General features: G+C 33.3%; 1 protein-coding gene across 1 annotated transcript; it reads left to right on the top strand.

Moving 5' to 3' along the window:
- Positions 1-1,291: 1,291 nt before the first annotated feature.
- LOC129316607 (disease resistance protein RUN1-like) lies at positions 1,292-17,204 on the top strand. Its single transcript, XM_054961020.1, has 3 exons — positions 1,292-1,908; positions 9,617-9,686; positions 16,681-17,204. The coding sequence occupies exons 1-3, from the start codon at positions 1,292-1,294 to the stop codon at positions 17,137-17,139; spliced, it is 1,146 nt and encodes a 381-aa protein (XP_054816995.1). The 3' UTR covers positions 17,140-17,204.
- Positions 17,205-20,188: the final 2,984 nt, after the last annotated feature.

Here is a 20,188-nt window from a genome sequence, read left to right as displayed (position 1 = left end):
AAGCTTTCGAGGCGGCCACGATGCACGGAGATTCATCCATAACCTTTCTGCTGCTCTTAAAGCACAAGGTTTCAGAATCTTCGGAGACAATAAAAATAATTAGTGACGGACTCAGAAAAATTTGATAGTGGGGGAAAATTTATTACACAAGATAAATGTTAATTATTTTTAAAAGATTTAAAATTAAAGAAATTTATTTTTTAAATTATTTCTCCTTCCATTTACTTAAGATTATAAAATATAGATAAAATTTGAGTTAAATATTTTTTTAGCGGATAAGAGAGACCTTTTGAGGGCAAAAGTGAACATTTTCTTTTAGGGTAGGGAGCAATTGAATTTTTTTAAGGGGGCAATTGAAAGATTTTGGGTTATTATATTTAATTGTTTTTAGTCTTATTGCCCCCATAAGTCATAATGTAGATATGTACTTGTATATAATTAATTTATAAAATTAATTATAATTAGAATTGAAAAGTAGAATTGAAAATCAAGTAAAATTATGGTTTTATGAAAATATATCTATACATTCTTATTACATGTTAAAATTAATTATAAATCTAAAATTATATTTGTCAAAAAATATCCAAACACTCATTATACATGCCAAAATCAATTATGAACTCAAGACTATAATTTTCTTAAAATATCCAAACACTCTCATACAAACCTAAATCAGTTATAAATCAAAAATTATGATTATCTCATAAGCTACTATTATATGTTTTTCAATTCATATTTTTAATCATACTTTTCTAAAAATTTATCCAAAAATCATATAAATCATTTTACAAATCATGTTTTTGGGTTTATAATTGATTTTGACATATATAGAGGCATTTAGATATTTTAAAGAAAAACATGGTTTTGGGTTTAAAATTAATTTTGGCATGCATAATAGGTGTTTGGATGTTTTTAGGAAAACATGATTTTAGGTATATAATTAATTTTAATATATAACATGGGTGTTTGAATATATTTTTACAAAACCATAATTTTAATATCTAAAATTAATTAAAAAAAATCCAAACAGGCACCTCGTATAGGGAAACCACGTTCAAGATGTTTTGATTCCAAAAAATCTTTAATTATTGTCCCTATACTAATTGTATTTGACTTCCAGCTCATTGTATACTAAGTTTGCCACAAATTAGACTTCATATCTTAAGAATAAAAAAATAATTATATTTCAACAACCAGCACTGATATACATATTTTAATATTTATTATGGTCCGTAGTGATATAAAAAATTGTGATTCCATACAATTCCAGTTCTTTCAAAATTCCTTTGCCATGGAGTATTTCGAAAGCAGCTCATCATCATCATCATTAAAACCGAATCATGTATATATAAGCTTTCGAGGCGAAGATACACGGAGATTCATCCATAGCCTTTCTGCTGCTCTTAAAGCACAAGGTTTCAGAATCTTCGGCGATGATAAGAGGCTTGAAATGGCAGATTCCAATCTTCCAAGCCACCTTCTCCGAGCAATGAGAGAATCCTGGATTTGGATCTTTGTCCTCTCCAAAAACTATGCTTCTTCATCTTGGTGTTTGAAGGAGCTGTCGCAGGTTGTTGGGCCCCTCATTCTTTGTCGGAAGGAATACCTCGGCAAACAAAAGTACGATAGGAGCAAGCCGCCGGGACATACATTCTATGTTAATAGATCAGAAGAAAGGTTCGAAGAAAACCTGGACAGGGTGATGAAAAGATGGAGGCAACATATGAAACAACTGGGCAATCTTTGGGGACGTTGGAATAATACAGGACGAGATAGGATCATTCCAGTTTTTTACGATGTAGATTCAAAATCCTTTACTCAACATATTCAAGAAAGCTTCTCAGGAAATTTATCCGAAGAAGCTCTGCAAAAAGTGACCAATCTTTCCGGCTGGGATGTACCAAATGAGTAAGTAATTCCATATATTTTTAAATTTTTACTTGTTTATTTATTTTAAACAACTTATATATCTAAGAGTAAAGCTATGACAAGCCCCTTGAATTTCATCTCCTTTGTCAATGGTAGTGATTATCTCCCCCTAGATACTATTGATAAAAGGTAGACCCCTCATAACTAAGTTGCTATATACACAAGAATTAATAAAATTTGAACTTTCCAACCACTTGTTAAGTGACAAGAGTTCCTCTTACCCACACTAACTTAAGTTGGCAAACATGCGAGTGTGTATATAATAACATTTTATAGAGGTTCCTATTATTTAGTCTTTATTTTACAGCTGGTTTGAAAGGGAAAGGTACATTATAATTTTAGTAAAATATAATTCAGCTTAGACTTATATTAATGAGCTTTGAAACTAGAGATCAAAGAAACTTTGGATAACCAAAATTTTTAGGGGGATCCATGTGACTTGTTTTCTTAACATACACATATGGAACAATGTGATTTACTGATGACGAGAAAAAAGTATCTTTCTTTAATTCCATTCACGCCTGCACATCTTTTGGTTTCTTTTGCTGCAAATAGAGCATAGCCTTATTGTCCTCCTTTAGTGAATTTGAACACTCTAGGTTAAATGTAGGTAGAGTAGAATTTATATATGTGCTTGGACTAAACTATAATTTTTGGCCCAAAACCCCCTCAAGTTTCTAGAAGGAGAGAAGTTACTTGCAAGAGAGAATAACAAATGAAACAGTACTTTTAAAGTACAAAGAAGGAAGTTTGGAAAAAACTATAGTTAATGACTCAAGAAACATGGAATGGAGTCATAAAAAAAACTGCCCCTTTTGCCTATTAAAAGGAAAGAAAGATGTAAAATCTCCTCACTCCAAACACCATTCAAACCATAATCCAATGTAATTAAGGGATTAACCCATAAAGAGATTCCCAAGTTTATAGCTTAAGAAAAAAGGATCCCAAGTTTTCGCAATTAAAAATGAGTCAAATTGATTCATTAGACATTTAATTAGAGTAAAATCATGTTTCGGAAGCATGAAATACCTCAAAGAAGTGAAAGAAGTTGAAAACCATTGAAAAATATCATGATGCTGAAAACAAAGCAATGCATTGCGACTTGTCACTCTTTGTGCGATGCGTCACAGTGTGTTGAACACTTATAATAGCAAATTCTGCTGTCATTTACAACAGAATTTGAGCAACTTTTGATTGCCCCAATTCTCCATCCGACGTCTGAATGATATGATCTGGGTATCTACAAAAGTTCTTTTCATAAACTAGCTAATGGTATGAGTTTTACTTCTAAAATAAGTCACACCAAGAAGTTAGACACCCAAACACATTTCTACCACTTTTCTCAACTTTCACAACAAAAGGGTGTCCAAAACCCTACACAAGTGCCAAAAGTCATTCCTAACTCCCAAATCATATTTGTTGGACTTAGGACTATTGGTACAATACACCACAAGCAGACATATACCATTATACCATAATTTCATTCCTCAAACCCTTTAATACCAAAAACAGAAGGGGGAGGTTTTAACATTTCATTTTAAAATAACATTCACTAATATAGTCAAATAAACATTCATACACTTACACTAGTATTTTAGCCTTATCAACATATATAACTCATCATACACAACAACTCAGATGTAATGACCAGAAAAAAAATAATACTAATAATAAAAATAAAATTAATTAATTAAATTATTAAAAGGTGTTTAAAGTTTATTTTTATTATTTTTAGAGCAAATATATCAAGAGAAAATTGTGGCTTAGTAAACTTTATGCCAACTACATTATTGATAGGTCCTAATTTGAATTTTCATGAGGCCAAGAGTGGGATTTTACCTTTTACCTTTAGCTTAAGATAAAATTACTAAGATGCCCTTCTGTCAAATTAAATAAATAAAGGGAGAAAAGGATAAAGGGCAGAGCACACGTTTCTTCTTTCATTTTTGGGGATCTGATTCAAGAAATATCGAGAGAGAGAGAGAGAGAGAGCAAAGGAAAGAGAAATGAGATCCAGAACCTTTAGTTTCTTCTCTCTTTCGGTTCCAGCGTGCTCTGTATTTTAGGAGAGAGCTAAAAAAAAATTCGATCCAGAAGCTTCGAACCTTCAGGCCCGCAATTTCTGTCCATCATCTCCATCCATACTCTCCATCTTCCTTCCGTTGCCGTTCAACTCATTAGTGTGATTGAGAGTGTCTGACATGGTTCTGTGCGTCTTCCCTGTTCTAGCTGCTGTGGTGGGTCGAAGTCCCTTCCTCCTTTTATCGCCGGTGTTGTCTGCGTGGGAAGTAAGTTGCTGGAAAGGTGGTGCACGGAGGAGGGTCCAGTAATTGCTGAATGAAGTTGCTGCTGGTCTTTTTGTTCTTTTCTCTGTTGCTGCAGTAACTGGACGCCCTCCTTTCCCTGTTCAGCTTCGTAACGTCATCGGCATGGGTTTGTTAGAGAATGCCGTCCGTCGCTACTGTCATGAGTTTCTCCTTTTCCTTTCTCCGCCATCATTCATTTCAAGCCTCACATATGCATTTGGTTTTGGTGTGGTCAGACCTTCTTCCTTCTTCTCCATTCTTTCTGTTCATAGGCGGCAAGCACACAAAAAAGAGAAATGAGATCCAGAACCTTTAGTTTCTTCTCTCTTTCGGTTCCAGCGTGCTCTGTATTTTAGGAGAGAGCTAAAAAAAAATTCGATCCAGAAGCTTCGAACCTTCAGGCCCGCAATTTCTGTCCATCATCTCCATCCATACTCTCCATCTTCCTTCCGTTGCCGTTCAACTCATTAGTGTGATTGAGAGTGTCTGACATGGTTCTGTGCGTCTTCCCTGTTCTAGCTGCTGTGGTGGGTCGAAGTCCCTTCCTCCTTTTATCGCCGGTGTTGTCTGCGTGGGAAGTAAGTTGCTGGAAAGGTGGTGCACGGAGGAGGGTCCAGTAATTGCTGAATGAAGTTGCTGCTGGTCTTTTTGTTCTTTTCTCTGTTGCTGCAGTAACTGGACGCCCTCCTTTCCCTGTTCAGCTTCGTAACGTCATCGGCATGGGTTTGTTAGAGAATGCCGTCCGTCGCTACTGTCATGAGTTTCTCCTTTTCCTTTCTCCGCCATCATTCATTTCAAGCCTCACATATGCATTTGGTTTTGGTGTGGTCAGACCTTCTTCCTTCTTCTCCATTCTTTCTGTTCATAGGCGGCAAGCACACAAAAAAAGCTAGTCTGGTATTTTGGAGGCCCAATTCATGAGTTTGGAAGCTGGTCTATTGCTATCTTCTCCCTTGTTCCGTCGGTCTCTTTCTTCTCCTTCCCTTTTCTGCTGTTATTGATTTAGGTGAGTAGCTTAAACATTTCTTCTTCTTGTTCTATGCGTGCGTGTGCTGAGATAATTAAGGTTGTGAATTTTATTCTTCCTCCCTTGTACTGTCGTACATATTGAGTTTGTAGGGGAACTTGATTTAAGTTGAAACTATAGAGATCAAGAGGATGATGGTTTGGCTCTGAACTTTATTTGAATATGATATAATTAACAATGCTGGGAAAAAAAAATTAGGCAAGTGGTTGAGGTTAGGAAGCTTTATTGAATGAGTTAGAATTAATGCCCAGTAGGTATTTGTTGAAAGGTCTAAGAGATGATCTTATCTCCATTAAATAATTTAGCTTTGGCTTAAGTAATACTTTGTGATGTAATTGAGGATGATTTAGAAAACTTTTAATCATTTGGATCAATCATGTTGCGGCAAGGATAGATGGAAGTTTAATAAAATTATATTGCTTATTATGAGGGGATTGGAAGAGAATTGGAAAAAGAAAAAAGAAAAAAAAGTAGTACATGCAAGATGTTTGCTCAAATGCATATTAGAAAGAGTTGTGGTCGGATATGATTTTTTTTAGATTTCATTAACTCTACATATTTAGTTTGGATATTAATTGTTCATGAATTTAATTTTAATTGTATGAAGAATTTTGAGTATGAAATTGTGCGGAGACAAGTTACATTCTATGAAATTGTATGGATAATAATTATAAATGATAATGTTTAAAAATTTGATTTGGGAATGCCTTTGAGTTGCTTGATAGAAAGGGTGATAAGAGAACTTGGAATTTAAAGTGATTAATTATGCTATATATATAATATTAATATTAATTAAGTTTTGTTGCTTGCACTTGACAAGAGCTGGAAAGAGTTTATCAAACTTGATTATGCCCTTGAATTTTCTTTTTATATTAGATAGGGCATTTAGCAGAAGGAAGGTTTGATTGGGTTCTAAGAAGTTAATTTTAGTACTCAAGCACACTTCAGGTAAGTGAATAGCGTCTCAACTGATATTTCATTAAAATCTCCTTTATTCAAATATTACATTTTTATACAAATCTTTTTTATAGCAACAATGTGATTATTGGATATTTTGTTGATTAAAGTATTTTATTTTTGTGAAGTTATCTTTACTAGATTTGATAATTTTATTTTATCAGTAAATACAAGTTTGGATTTTAATTATGGGATTTTCATTCTGGAAATTATTAAATTGCTACGAAAAATAATTCATACGAGTTCGATGTTGAAAATTTTTTTATTTAATAAATGCAAGCATGAGCATCGAATATGAAATTTGATTCTGGAAAGTTTTAATGCTTAAAAGTATTTATGCGAGTTTGATTTTGAGAATGAGAACTGTATCTTGAAAGTGATGATTTTCTCGCATGTTTGAAATGATTTTAAAAAAGGACTTTATATAGAACACTGGTTGCTAACGGCAGTTCCGTTAGCCCTTGGCGCGCCATGGTACACCTAGCTAGCAGGGTGTTTATAGGAGGTGCTAGCCCGTGCGATGGCCAACGCACGTGGAATGGAGGGATGGTTATTCGTGAGCATCGTACTCACGTTTGTTTCGTGGCTTTAAGCCGCGTTTGGTTAGCATTACCCTTGTGGACTGTGTGTCCACATTTGTTTCGTGGCTTCGGCTGTGTTTGGTTACTTACCCTCGTGGACTGTGTGTGTCCATGTTTGTCTTCGTGGCACAAGCCACGTTTGGTTATTTAACTTCGTGGACTGTGTGTCCACGTTTGTAATTATTTTGATAAATCCCTATAATTATGAAACCAATCATTTGATGATTTCATATTTTATTGATTTTTGTTTAGTAATTTGTTTATAAATATTTATTTCATTTAAGTGACTTCTTAAAAATCAAGTGATATTATCATTTGCTATGATAGTTCAATGGTTCAAGATTTTATTCAAAATTCTATAGAATCATTTTATTTTGAAGTTTATACTTTTTTTTATGGAAATTGTTGTCTCGTTAATTTACATGGTTATTTCAAACTTTTCTTTTTATTCATGTTAAATTATTTATTGTTGAGACGTTATTCACTGGAAAATTATTTTTGGTCTCAGATAGCATAATTGATGTTGTACGTCTTGCTTACTAATGATGGATGCTTGCAGAATAGAATGGAGGCTTGTTCTGTAAATATGTCTTATTGATATAAATATGAAATTTATGTATTATGTCATGAGACATATAATTAGGTGCTCCACATAACTTATAATTAGAGTTCTTAGTTTATTATATATTTTGTCTACTGGCTGGAAGGAGCCGAGCTCCTGATTGATATAATGTTTAAGGAAAATTTTTGTGATACAGAATTTTTGAGAGATTCTATTTACAGAGGAAGTTCTGTCAAAATTTTTACAAAATGTTGAAACAATTAGTATAATGATTAGTATCAATAGTATTAAAATGTTAGTGTAAAACTGAGTACATTTTAATTAAAGGAAATAAACCTTGAATTTTTGGCTTACGGGATGTATGATGTGGTTCACATCTTGTGTCGGTCACCCCTATTTTTGGGTCGTGACATCAGAGCCTAAAATACAACTAGACATTACAAACAACTCTATAGTGTAAGTATAAGCAAAAATGCATCTCAATTGGCAATATTAAGTCTATTACACAAAATAAATAATTATTAGAGGCATACAATAGGAAAACTAGAATTCTTAAGCCTTCGAAGCCTTCTCCCTTCCTGCACTAGAGCTAAAGCTTGTAAAATATTAAAGAAGAGAGGTGAGTCTAACCACTCAGTAACTAAGGTAAGTCTACCCTATGTAATTGTACATCAATTGAAATAAACACATATGTTTGAAATATATTTTCTCAAAACACACATTAAGACATAAATCTTAATTTCTCATTTCCATTTCCATTATAATTTACATAGCCATGAGACACTCAGACATGTGACCATGACCCAATATATTAACATGACTTGCCACAACTAATCATGTGACACGTAGATAAACACACATATGCATGATCAAACCATCCTTATACTCTCTTTATTTCCTCTGATTGAAACCAAGGGCTATAATATCGAATGGGGCTCCATCCGTGTGACTAGACTATCTAAGCTCACCAATTGTGAGGTTTGACCTAGCCAAAGATCACAATACTTACTCTCAAACCTTGGTTTCCCCTACTCTCAAATCTATAGGGTGTTGTATATCCTAAGCTAATGTCCTCTAGAAATTGGTGGAGATAGTTAGGTTCTAGTCCCTCAACAAACTATGGGATAGTCCCTCGACAAACTATGGGACAAGGCTATATCCTCATGCACTGAAAAGCAATTGAAAGTATCATATGGATTTTAACTACTTCTCTCCCTAGGTGAACTCCTGCCAACTGATCATGCAATATATGATGTCCACTCATTTTCACAATCTCATTTATTCTTTATTAATATGTTAGGCTCATGATAATACAGTACCTAAGTGAGCATCCATATTATTTTCATAAACACTTTTCACTTTATCACATCATCAATTTCTCCATCAATACACTTTGATCCCATCACATAACAACACATTTCTCATCCCAAATCATACACATATTGATAGTTCAAAAATCATTGACTTCAATTTCACATTTCAAGTCAAATACAACATTTTGCATATTCACAATTCAAACAATTATCAAGGCTAATGATGGGCTTTCACATTTAGAAGTCAAATCATACAAGCCAATTTGCACATTTCACAATTAACATTCAATTAAGAAACAACTGGCCAAAATAGGGTTTCCTCGATTATCTTAAACTTTTGAGAAGTCAAAGGTTTACCCCTCAATATTTTAGCTTCCAAGCTTGATTTTCCAAGCTAATATGGTGCCTAAATCCTTAATGTACAATTGACCAAATCTAAACTTCTTCACAATGTCAAACACCTATTTTCACTCTCATGCTTTCACTTTTATGTCATCCAACATCCTTAATTTTTACCTTTGGGCTTACACATTAGGTTTATAAACTCTCATTAACATTATCTAACTTCATTAAGTACCCACATTGCTATTAATGCCTCAACCACATCCATAATTTCAAATTTAATATCCATTTTTCAGACATTAATGACATGTACCAACCAAAAGTGTCATAACTCATTATTTCTAGGTTTAAATATTCTAAACTACTCTCATTAACTCCATTTGAGTTAATAGTTTTGGAATCATAGCCTATATGGATCAAAAATTATCATTCCAACTCAAACCCTAACTCTAATCTCCATTAAAATGAAAGAGAGAGGGAGGAATAGAGTATAGGATACTTACCTCAAATGTGAACCTTAGCAGAGCTTAGTTGCTTGTTCTTAGTTTCTCCCTTTTTCTCCTTCTAATTTTCTATCTGTTCGTGACTTAAAATTGTAGAAAATGGGCTGTGCACTGTGGCACATGGCACAGAGACGCTCCTTGCTTCAATGGTCATCCATGCATCATGGTATGTGGCAGGGAGATATCCCTTCACGTTTTTCTCCTCATTTCAATGTCCGACTGGCTAGACTTTACTTTGGACCTATAATTAGGGCTAAAAATATAACTGAATACGTTCATTGGACCTCCTTAGTCACACACTCAAATAACTCAATTATCATAATTAAACTTGATCAATTTCTTTAGAAATCTAGGGATTAAAATTTGGGATGTTACACAAGACATACATACAAGACCATTCCATTCCTTCCATATATCATCCAACACCTAAAAACACTTAGACTTAAAATCTTCCTTCTGTAGTATTAGATGTAGTTCCTTTAGATCTGCATGTGTCCATGAAAGAGTAGCCAGTCCCTTACATCTAGTAGAGTAGTAGCACTTGGTAGAACAATAGGATCATTGCTCCGACATTCTCCTTTTGTTTTTTCATATTACAATTTTTGTAACTTATTCCAAAATAGTAACAGTATTATGTTTGCCCCTGTTATGTAGTTCTTGCATTTTGCTCCATCTCTTTTTATTTATTTTTAGGCACTTGCATCTATGGAAATTGTGACAAAGGATCCCAAGACTCATTATTTGATTCAGAAGTTAGGTGTGTATCGGATAGTTTGAGGATAAGCTCCTTAAGCATGCCTGTACACTAAAAAGACTACAAGCAATTTTGGCATGCCTGGTGTAATGTCCGCCTTAACATTACCAAGACAATACTCTAACATATCGTTATGATAACCAAGATTAATTAAAATCCTAAATAAAAGATATCACAACCTAAGGATTTAAAAGTAATTAGTTTAAAACTTGAGGGTTTTTTTAAAACCTGTTTAAGCTTAAACTATGTTTTAAAATAAATCAAATAAGATAACAAAAGTATAGGAAGCAAACAACACCTGAAAATAAGTAAAAGAAAACTAAAATTTCTCTAGAATCTAGCCCATCCACCGCGATGCAGGCCATACCCACCATGACGGATGGCACAAAGGGATGAATCCTTTAGCACGCATTATGTCGCGGTACGACTACTATGCACCATGGCGTGAACCCATTGTCATGACAACATTGTGAACTTTCGGAGCTTGCTGTTTCATCATCTGTCATCTAATTTATGAAGCTCTTTGAACCCTCTAACTAATAGCACCGGTCTTACAGCTAAATTCTCAACCGTTAAAAAGATGGATACCCAAACTCAAAATAGTTCATTTTCATTTCAAAACACATCCAATGGTGTCCAAAATCCACAACCTAATGCCATTAACTCTAGAACCACTTTGACCAACTCAAATGGACCACACACAACATACATGGCCAATCATGTCACACAAATAACCATTCATACTTAAAATGACTATCAAATCTCCAATTCTTAACAATATAAAGGGGTGGATAAAATTCAACATAAATTTCATTTTGGTCATTCTAGCTCTTAGTTAACACAATAAATCACTTATACTAGTATCTTGGTCATTCATACTCACTTAACTAGGAGCATCACAATTTTAGGCCGAGATACGCACACATGACACAGAGTTTTATACAAGTGATAGCAAAATAATATAATGATCCTAAGTTGGCATACCACATGACATATTCATTACAAAACCCATAATAGGAAAGAGAAGAGTTATACACACAAAGCTCTTCACTCTTTAATTGTTCCTTCCTCCTCTTTGCCCCTACCGGAGCCTTCTCCTATAAAATATAACCACAAGGTGAGATAAACATCTCAATAATAGAATAATTCATTACTATCAATTAACATGCACAACTATAAAGTCAATATACACCAAAATATATGTCTAGCATAGTTCAACATAGTCTTTTTCATAATCAATATTCATTTTTACTCTAACATGATTATTCTACCATCCGAGCCTTCATATCACCCCGACTGAAACCATAGGCTTTTAGACCAAGTGCACATTCATAATGGTCAGAGCTCACCTTTAATGGTAGGATCACCCAACTAAAGGTGCCTTATCCTACTTTCAAACTATGGCCTTCCCCTATTACACATGAATTGGGGTATCGTTACTCCAATACCGCATCACTAATGCTAAGAAACGTCACTCTTCAACGCCATGGATACTAAGGAGATAATCTCCAACACTGTGCCTCACTAAGTACTAAGGAGATATATGCCATATGAACTTTCACTACTTCTTCTTACAGGTAAACTCCCATCCCTTAGCATGATCATGCTCATACTTTCCATACCTATCACACACTTGTGAAAAAAATCACGATCTTTCTCATAAAAGAGCTCAAAAATCTTTATCATTTCAAAAGTAGTTTCTAATGCATAAAGAAAATTATCTTCACAACATGCCAAGCTTTTGAAACACATGTAAACAAATATACTTATTTACTCATAAACAGTTAAGCAACATAATCAAATAGTGTAAATTTTTTCGTTACCTCAACCCTTTGTCACACAAAAGGGTTACCGTAGTTCAACGTTAGCTCCACTTGTTCTATACACACGATAAGGCTCGAGCAACACTCAATCTACATAATTTAGTAGTAATCGTCAATTATCCATCCTAATAAACCACGAATTCACTAAATTCCAAGTACCCATAACACCTAAACTCTATATTTAACAACATCAACCCTTTTAAAACACTCCAACAATCCTATTCGGAATCCAAACATACTAAAATTATCAACCAACTATCCATATTGTCCCAAAACCACTAATTCTAACATAGGGTTCATTTAAACCCTAACCAAAAAATTGCAAACCACCATAAATCTCATAAACTTAAGGTTAAAGGCTTGATTTAACTTTTCAAGACCTTATCTAAGTCAATGGGTTCGTCTATTACCCAATAACAATTGAAAACAAACCTTAACCATACCCAAAAGTATCAAAGTTTGCATAAAAGGGAAAGGGAGAAGAAAGGATAGCTTACCCAAGGTGTAGTAAGCCCAATGTGCCTCTAAGATACCCTTAAGATCATGTCCTAACTGCCTCTAGGTCTCTTCTATCGCTCTCTCATTTCCTTTCTTTCTTTTCTTTGGTTTTCAACTGATCACATATATGATATATGCAAATTTCTTTACATACACTATGGAGCATGGCATAAAGAACCTCAAATGCAAATTGAGTCTTTCTCCATGCCACAACTCACTCAACCTTTAATCTAGCCCTCTTATAAGGCTGTCCAATTATTTAAAAACTATATTAGTCTCCCATAATCGTCATAAATCACAAATTCACTTAAAATCACCAATATACTCTTCTAAACAGTTAAAATTTCTAGGTTGAAGACTCAAGATGTTACACTTGGTGGGATACATGCATGTGAAACAATGGTACCACATGAGTCATATATTTATTTTGAGAAGAAATTTTTATTGAGCCTTGACTCAGATGTTAGCCCCGTGAACTAGATTCTAGTAGCATAAGATATTCATCTAAGGATCAACATACAAGCAGCTCTTATATGGATAAGCACACATGGTAAAGTCATATGGATTCACACACCCTTAAAGTTAGTGATTTGGAGCCATTAGGAACCAAAACACTTAAAGACCCACTCAAGGATCAACATACATATAGAGCCAGTAGGAATATGCCACACATTTCTAGAGCATGTGATCTAAGGGCCAAAAGAATCATAGATCTAGCTTGTGGAACTAACACAAAACCATACCATTGTTGAGCCAACATGGAATCACATCATTATAGAACTAAAGCATAAATGCACCCTTCTAGTTATGCCACAAAATAAGATCAATAAATAATAACAAGAAAAGTGATATTGAATCTCTGGGTCTTGAATGTGGTGTTGCAAGAATAGTACACAAGTTGATTCTATTACAATCCTGGAATGAGTATGATGAATATAGCTATACGATGTAGGACAACTTCTCAACCACATGTTGGGATCCTCAACCAATACTAAAGACCTTGCAACACAACATAGAGCACTAAGCAGAGCTTTGAGATCTTTTAGGGCAATTCATAATTGCTTTACATGACTCTTACAAACATTTCAAGCATGAGGAAAAATATAGAGCTAAGATCCATAAGTTAGAAACACTGCTCCACCATTAATACTTGGAAAGCATATGATAATATCATTAAGGAGGATATCCTTGCAAAAAAATGTTGAGCTCAACAAGAAGAAGGCTCTTTTAGGAGTTGATGAGAGTTCTTCAAGAGCATATCCAAAGAGCTTAGGGTCATTCTACTAATAGCTCCTATGATTAGTTCCATAAGGACATTAAGCTAGAGGATGACTCTGGGTCTTTTGGAACAACTTTCAAGGAAAGAGTCAAAGGCCAACTCTAGCCTTTAGAACCTGTTATAAATGAAGAACCTAAGGGAAACTCTTTAGGAAACCCCAAGATCAATCTCTAAGGCTAATGAGCTAGAAGAGAACTACATACTTTTAGAGTCATATGAAGAGTTGGATCCACACACAAAGCCTTTTACGAAAAATAAGCTAGCTCGTAAAGCAAAACTACCACTTGGAACTACAATTGAAGAGAGCTAGTTCTCCAAATTCCATACCCTATATGTAAGGAATGCAAAGAGGTGGAAGCAATTCAAATACCCATACAACCTTGGCTTTCAATAAGCTCAACCAAATTGTCATATAGGGGGCAATTATTTTGGCTACAATATAATTTTTGGCCCAAGCCCACCTTAAGTTTCTAGAAAGAGAGAAGTTACTTAAAAGAGAGAATAATCAACTAACCACTTCAAAAATGGGAAGAAAAGCAAGAAGTTTGGGGGAAACTGCATCTAATAGACCTACAAAATATAGAACATGGTGCCATGGAAACAATTAACTTTTTTGCCTGTGTAAAGGGATGCAAGCCACATATACGAGACCTCTCCAATCCCTTCCTTTTATAGCTTTAGATGTAGTTTCTCTAATCACTGAGAGAGCAATAGGTCCCTTACGTCTAGTAGAGCAGTAGCACTCGATAGAATAATAGCATTGTTGCTCTAATGTTCCAAATTACAGTTTTTGTAACTTATTTCAAAATAGTAATAGTATTATGTCTACTCTTGTTACGCAATTCTTGCATTTTGCTTCATCTCTTTTTCTTTATTTTTTTAAGTACTTGTATATAGCTAGGGAAATTGTGGTAAAAGTTCTATTGTGTTGTTTGAAAACAAGCTCCTTTGGCACGCCCACGCATCAAAAACAACAGAAACAATCTTTTTTCATTATATGTTGTATCCTACTTTTTGATTATAAAAAAAGAAATTTTTTTAATATTATATATGTATATATAGGATCGGAAGTTTAATCTAGATGTTTGAAATATATTATGTACTGTATAACAACTGCACCAATATTAACAAAGGATTCATTTTTGCTCCCACCTCAGGAGGGAAAAAGATTTTATGATTGGGTGTTTTTGGCTCATCTTTTTTCCAGATCAGGATCACAAGTTATTCAGAAGATTGTTAAAGAAGTCAAGTCAAAAATAGATAAACTATTTTATGGCTTTTTTAGATTTGTTGGAATGCAATCTCGAGTAGAAGAAGTTGAAAAGATTTTTTATTTGAGTTCAGAAGATGAAGTTCAAGCTCTAGGCATTTGTGGTATGGGCGGATTAGGGAAGTCATCCATTGCCTTTGTTGTATATCTCAAGATCTTTCACTTTTTGACGCTTTTTGCTTCCTTCCGGATGTCAATAGACATTTAAAGCAAGGTGACTTATCTCTACAACAACTTATTCATAGAAATTTGGAGACAGAAGATTTAGAGATAAGACAAATTCTAGGACAAGAGTTCTTGGCATGCAAAAGTTTAAGAAACCACAAGTTTCTCATAGTTCTTGATGGTGCAGATCATGTGCAAGATATTGAGGAATTGAGCTTGATTGAAAAATCTAATTGTTTTGGCAGAGGGAATAGAATCATAATAACAACAAGAGATGAACAAGTCCCTCAAATGTCTAAGGTGGATGCTATTTATAGACCTAAATTGTTGTCTAAAGATGAAGGTTTTATAATATTTTGCTCTATGGCTTTTCCAAAGGAATATCCTGTTAGTGAATTTCAAGAAATGATAGACAAGGTATTGGAATATGCTAATGGGCTTCCACTAGCAATTGAAATATTGGGTTCATTCTTTTTTGGAAAAAGCGTGGCAGAGTGGAGAAGTTTCTTGGATAGAGAAGAAATTATTCCTCCCTATGAGATCATAATGATCCTTAGAAAAAGTTTTGATGAACTTGATCCAATGAGTAAGGAAATGTTTTTGGACATAGCATGTTTTTTTGTAGGAAAGAACGATAAATGTGTGAAGGAAATTTTACATGATTCTGGTTTCTCTGCTGATATAGGAATAGAACTTCTTATTCAAAAATCACTTATTACAATTGCAAATCAAAGAATACAAATGCATACTATGTCACAAGCAATGGGACAAGAAATTGTTCGACAAGAATGTCCAAGTCAACCAGAAAAACGCCGCCGATTGTACCTTTTCAATGATATCAGATGTGTTATGGAGAAAGAAAGAAACACGGTAATTTTTTGGTTACCCCTTTTAGTAAATCATAATTCAATTTGAAAAGTTAGAGTAATAATCTAACATTTAATTTTATTTTCTTTCTAAATGCATTTAATCCTAGGTGATAAAAAATGTTGAAGCTATGGTCTTGGATTTGGAAGAGCCGAAAGGGATTACATTAAAGATTGGAGCTTTATCACTTATGATCAACCTTAGATTACTCATATTTCGTAATGTGCATTTTTCTGGAACCTTGGATATTCTTTCAAGCCAGTTACAATATGTTTCATGGCATCAATATCCATTCACTTCTTTGCCATCGAGTTTTCAATCCGATACACTCGTTCAATTGATTATGCCCGATAGCAATGTCACAGAATTGTGGAAGGGCAAAATGGTGATGTTAATGTTCTTCTATATGTTTAATATTTCATGCATGATTGATATAGATATATACCTTCACCTATTGATCATATCTAATTATTTCTACTATCAATTTTTTTCTCAATGGCACAGATGCTCCCTAAGTTGAGAAAAATGAATCTCAGTGGCTCCAAAAGTTTGATCAAGTCGCCAGATTTTGGAGAAGTTCAAAATCTTGAAAGACTTGACCTTGAAGGTTGCACTGGACTATTGGAATTGGATCCATCTATTGCCAAACTTTCAAAGCTGAAGTCCTTGAATTTGAGAAATTGCGTCAATCTCATTAGTATTCCCAATCATCTATTTGCTCTAAACTCATTAGAAATTCTAAATCTGGCTGGCTGCTCAAAACTTGCACATTGCTTGAATTTTTCTCCTTTGAAGAGCTCGATAGAAGTGAAACTGCTTGGCATTTGGTCTAATCCTTTCTTAGAGAACTTTCTATATTTTCTTTTGTTTGTTTTAGCAGAACAAAAAACTTATCGTAGGCTTGTTCGTTGCTGTCTAATTTACTTATGTGCATTTGTGAGGTCAATTATGCATAAAGCATAAGTCATGAATCTTGAGAGATTTATATTGAAAGTCTGTGCAAATGTATTTGGTACATTTGGGAATGATATGATTGTCTTTTACCAATTATCTTTGATTTTCCTATCTGATCACCCTAGCCTGAAGGGTTATAAGATTGAAGGTTGAAACTGTATTAATGCAACTTCTTAAATCATATATGCTTGCATATTTGCTTAATTAATGAAAATTACACACTTATAGGGTGTCTCAAATATAATTAAGAATTCAACTCTACTTTATATGAAATGACTCGTGCTGGTAGCTCATAGATTTTCTTCAAAAAAAAGTTAAACTCACACATCTAAGACTTGAGAGTTGCACGTAAATGAGAGAAAAAGTGTTTTTAAATTTGATGCATTTAATAAAGATGAATTAATCAATCTTTTAACACAGTATGAATGATTTAATTATCTCTCCTCAATTCCAGTGATAAATAGAAATGACTTACATGTAGAATTAGAAGGAGTATATACAGACTACTCCTCCATTCCCAAATTATAAGGTACTTTTGAAAGAGATTTGACATCCCAAAATATATGACACTTTGAGAAAATTAATATTTTATTAGATAAGCTTATTCTAATATTATACTTTCTCTTTTTATAATTAATTTATATCCCTTCTCTTTTCAATAAATCAAATTATGGGTATTTTTGAAAGTCTATATTTTTATTTTGGAAAGATAAGGTTGTTAAGTGTATTTAATGAGGTTTATTAGTATGTGAGATTTTGTCTAAAAGTGTCTTATAATTGGGGACAGAGTGAGTATAAAGTATCTTCTAGAAATTGGCACTCCTATTGTCTTTTTCACGACAATTTTAATGCTTTAATTAATATTTAATTTAACTTTTTGTCATTATGTGTAAAATAGCCAAAAATGACTTGCATTAGTGAATGTGCCATAATGTGAATCATGCCATTACCAAGTCGGAGTAATTATTGCCTTTAATATCTTCGGTCTTCCTTATACGAATCGCGTGGAAAATAAATTAACAAAGAGACTAAATTATTAGCCACCCACGCAGTTGAATAAAATTAAAGTTGAAACGATATGGAATCAATGAAGGCTTAGTCATCCAACATTGTTAAAGTATGGAGTCAAGCATCACGTATAAAAAATATTAATAATAATGAGCGATCTCTCATATCATATTAGACTTCTTCCTCCACTGCCTCCCCTTTTCCTCTTTTATGTTCATTGGACCGTTCCGATTAGAATTCTAGCTTCACTATTTTATATCTCAGAGTATCATTATGCTGTTACAATTATATATGTGTGTGTATATATATATATATTAAAAGGACAATGAGATAGCACTTCTTATGGTGTTAAATATGTTGACCTGTGACTAATGTAGTTAATATATACATGCTGAGTGAAATTATGATTTCGCATATTAAGCGTTGTCCACCATGTTCTTTTTCATGTTGTCTACCATGCTTTATGTTTTAATTTGTTGAAACATAATTCCACCTTAGTATAAAGATTAACGATGTTAGACATATGTTAGCTTATTTAATATCATTAGTGCCACTTTATCATTTTTTTTAGACATATTATAAAGTGAAGGGACTAATGTTGGGCATACATGAGATAAACTAGAAAGAGACTTGGAGCAATGAAAAAAATTATAGAAACTTATACCAAAACATACTAAAATTATAGGGATTAATAATTATAATTATGTTTTCCCCACATATTACTCCTAATATTTTATAGAAGTGGATAAGATATATTCCTCATATGGGATACGTTAGGGAGGGGACATTGAAGGGAATCCAAATCTTAACTTTAGTACAAGCAGTAATGGAAGGTATTGATATTTTAGCATTTAATTTTTTTAAAAATTATTCAAATAAAGTAGTATCAATTAAAAAATTATAAAATAATAAAATTTAAACCATCTAATATGCACCAAAACCACCGGTTACTGCTTGTGTATAATGATATCTTCATCTCCTGCACTAATGCTTTTCCGAATTAAAAGAATTATATTCTAAAAAAATCGTCAAGATCGAATTATTATCAATGTGTCAACTTTGCACCTGCTTCACAATCACAGCTTATTAAAAAAAAAAAAAGTAACCCAACAAAAGATGAAGTTAGTTAAAAAAAATGAGTCAGCAGAGGATGAAAAAGCATAATTAGGAAATGAACAGAATTTTTAATTTAATTCTTATGAAAGGCTTGGCAAAAAAAAAACTTCTAAAAAGTTGCCCAGAAATTAGAAACCACCCTTCTTTATATCACTTTCAGGGAAAGCTCCCAGATCTTTCTACCTTAGTCAGGGTTCTTGTAAAAGTAGCCTAACAGGCAAAAGAAGAAAACATATGACAAAAGGAGAATTTCAATAAAGAACCCTTGGTCAAACTTACTTAAATTCAAAACTCTTAAATTTCTAAAATTTCACTACAATTTAAAAGTACTGATTTAATATTAAATTAAAAAAAACAAAATTACCCTTCATTTGAATTAATATTAAGACAGCTCTACTTCACTTATTCATTTACTTACAGAATATTGTTAATTTTTCTATTTCAACTGTTTTTATTTTAGGTGTTTAAGTCATCTTAAGACAACTTATTGATTCATATACTATATGTTGGTCATTTACTTACGAACTATTGTTAATTGCTTTACTTTACTTGTTCATTGTCTTATCTACTTGTTCATTGCCAGACTTTCACTTAATTTCATTCTAAGAAAATAAACAAGTTAAGTAGGGTAATTAACAAGTGAAGTAAGGAAGTTCTAATATTAATTTAAAGGAGGGGTAATTTTGTTATTTCACTCAGAAATTTAATGTCAAATTAGTATCCTTGAATTGTATTAACTTTGAATGTAAATAAGTCTGGTCAAATGTCCTTTATTGAAATTTTTCCTATAACAAATCAACTAAACTATTAATTTAATTATTATCAAAGGCGCACACACTTGTATAGAAATTAGATACCCTTCTTCATATCTCTTTCAGGGAAAGCTCCTACAAATTTCCAACTGAACAAACCTCTCTTCTTTTCATTTCAAGGT

Source organism: Prosopis cineraria, unplaced genomic scaffold (genome assembly GCF_029017545.1).
Source record: "Prosopis cineraria cultivar Desert tree isolate PC_DT_omini unplaced genomic scaffold, ASM2901754v1 PC7, whole genome shotgun sequence".
NCBI lineage: Eukaryota > Viridiplantae > Streptophyta > Magnoliopsida > Fabales > Fabaceae > Prosopis > Prosopis cineraria.
The sequence above is the reverse complement of the archived record's forward strand: the minus strand, read 5'-3'. Positions and strand labels throughout refer to the sequence as shown.

What these genes read in the sequence shown, in the direction of transcription:
- LOC129316607 (XM_054961020.1), top strand. Translation starts at nt 1,292, where the DNA reads ATGGAGTATTTCGAAAGCAGCTCATCATCATCATCATTAAAACCGAAT. An exon ending in GGCTGGGATGTACCAAATGA is followed by an intron (nt 1,909 to 9,616) that starts GTAAGTAATTCC and finishes TTAAAATTGTAG; the next exon opens with AAAATGGGCTGTGCACTGTG. An exon ending in ATGGTCATCCATGCATCATG is followed by an intron (nt 9,687 to 16,680) that starts GTATGTGGCAGG and finishes TCAATGGCACAG; the next exon opens with ATGCTCCCTAAGTTGAGAAA.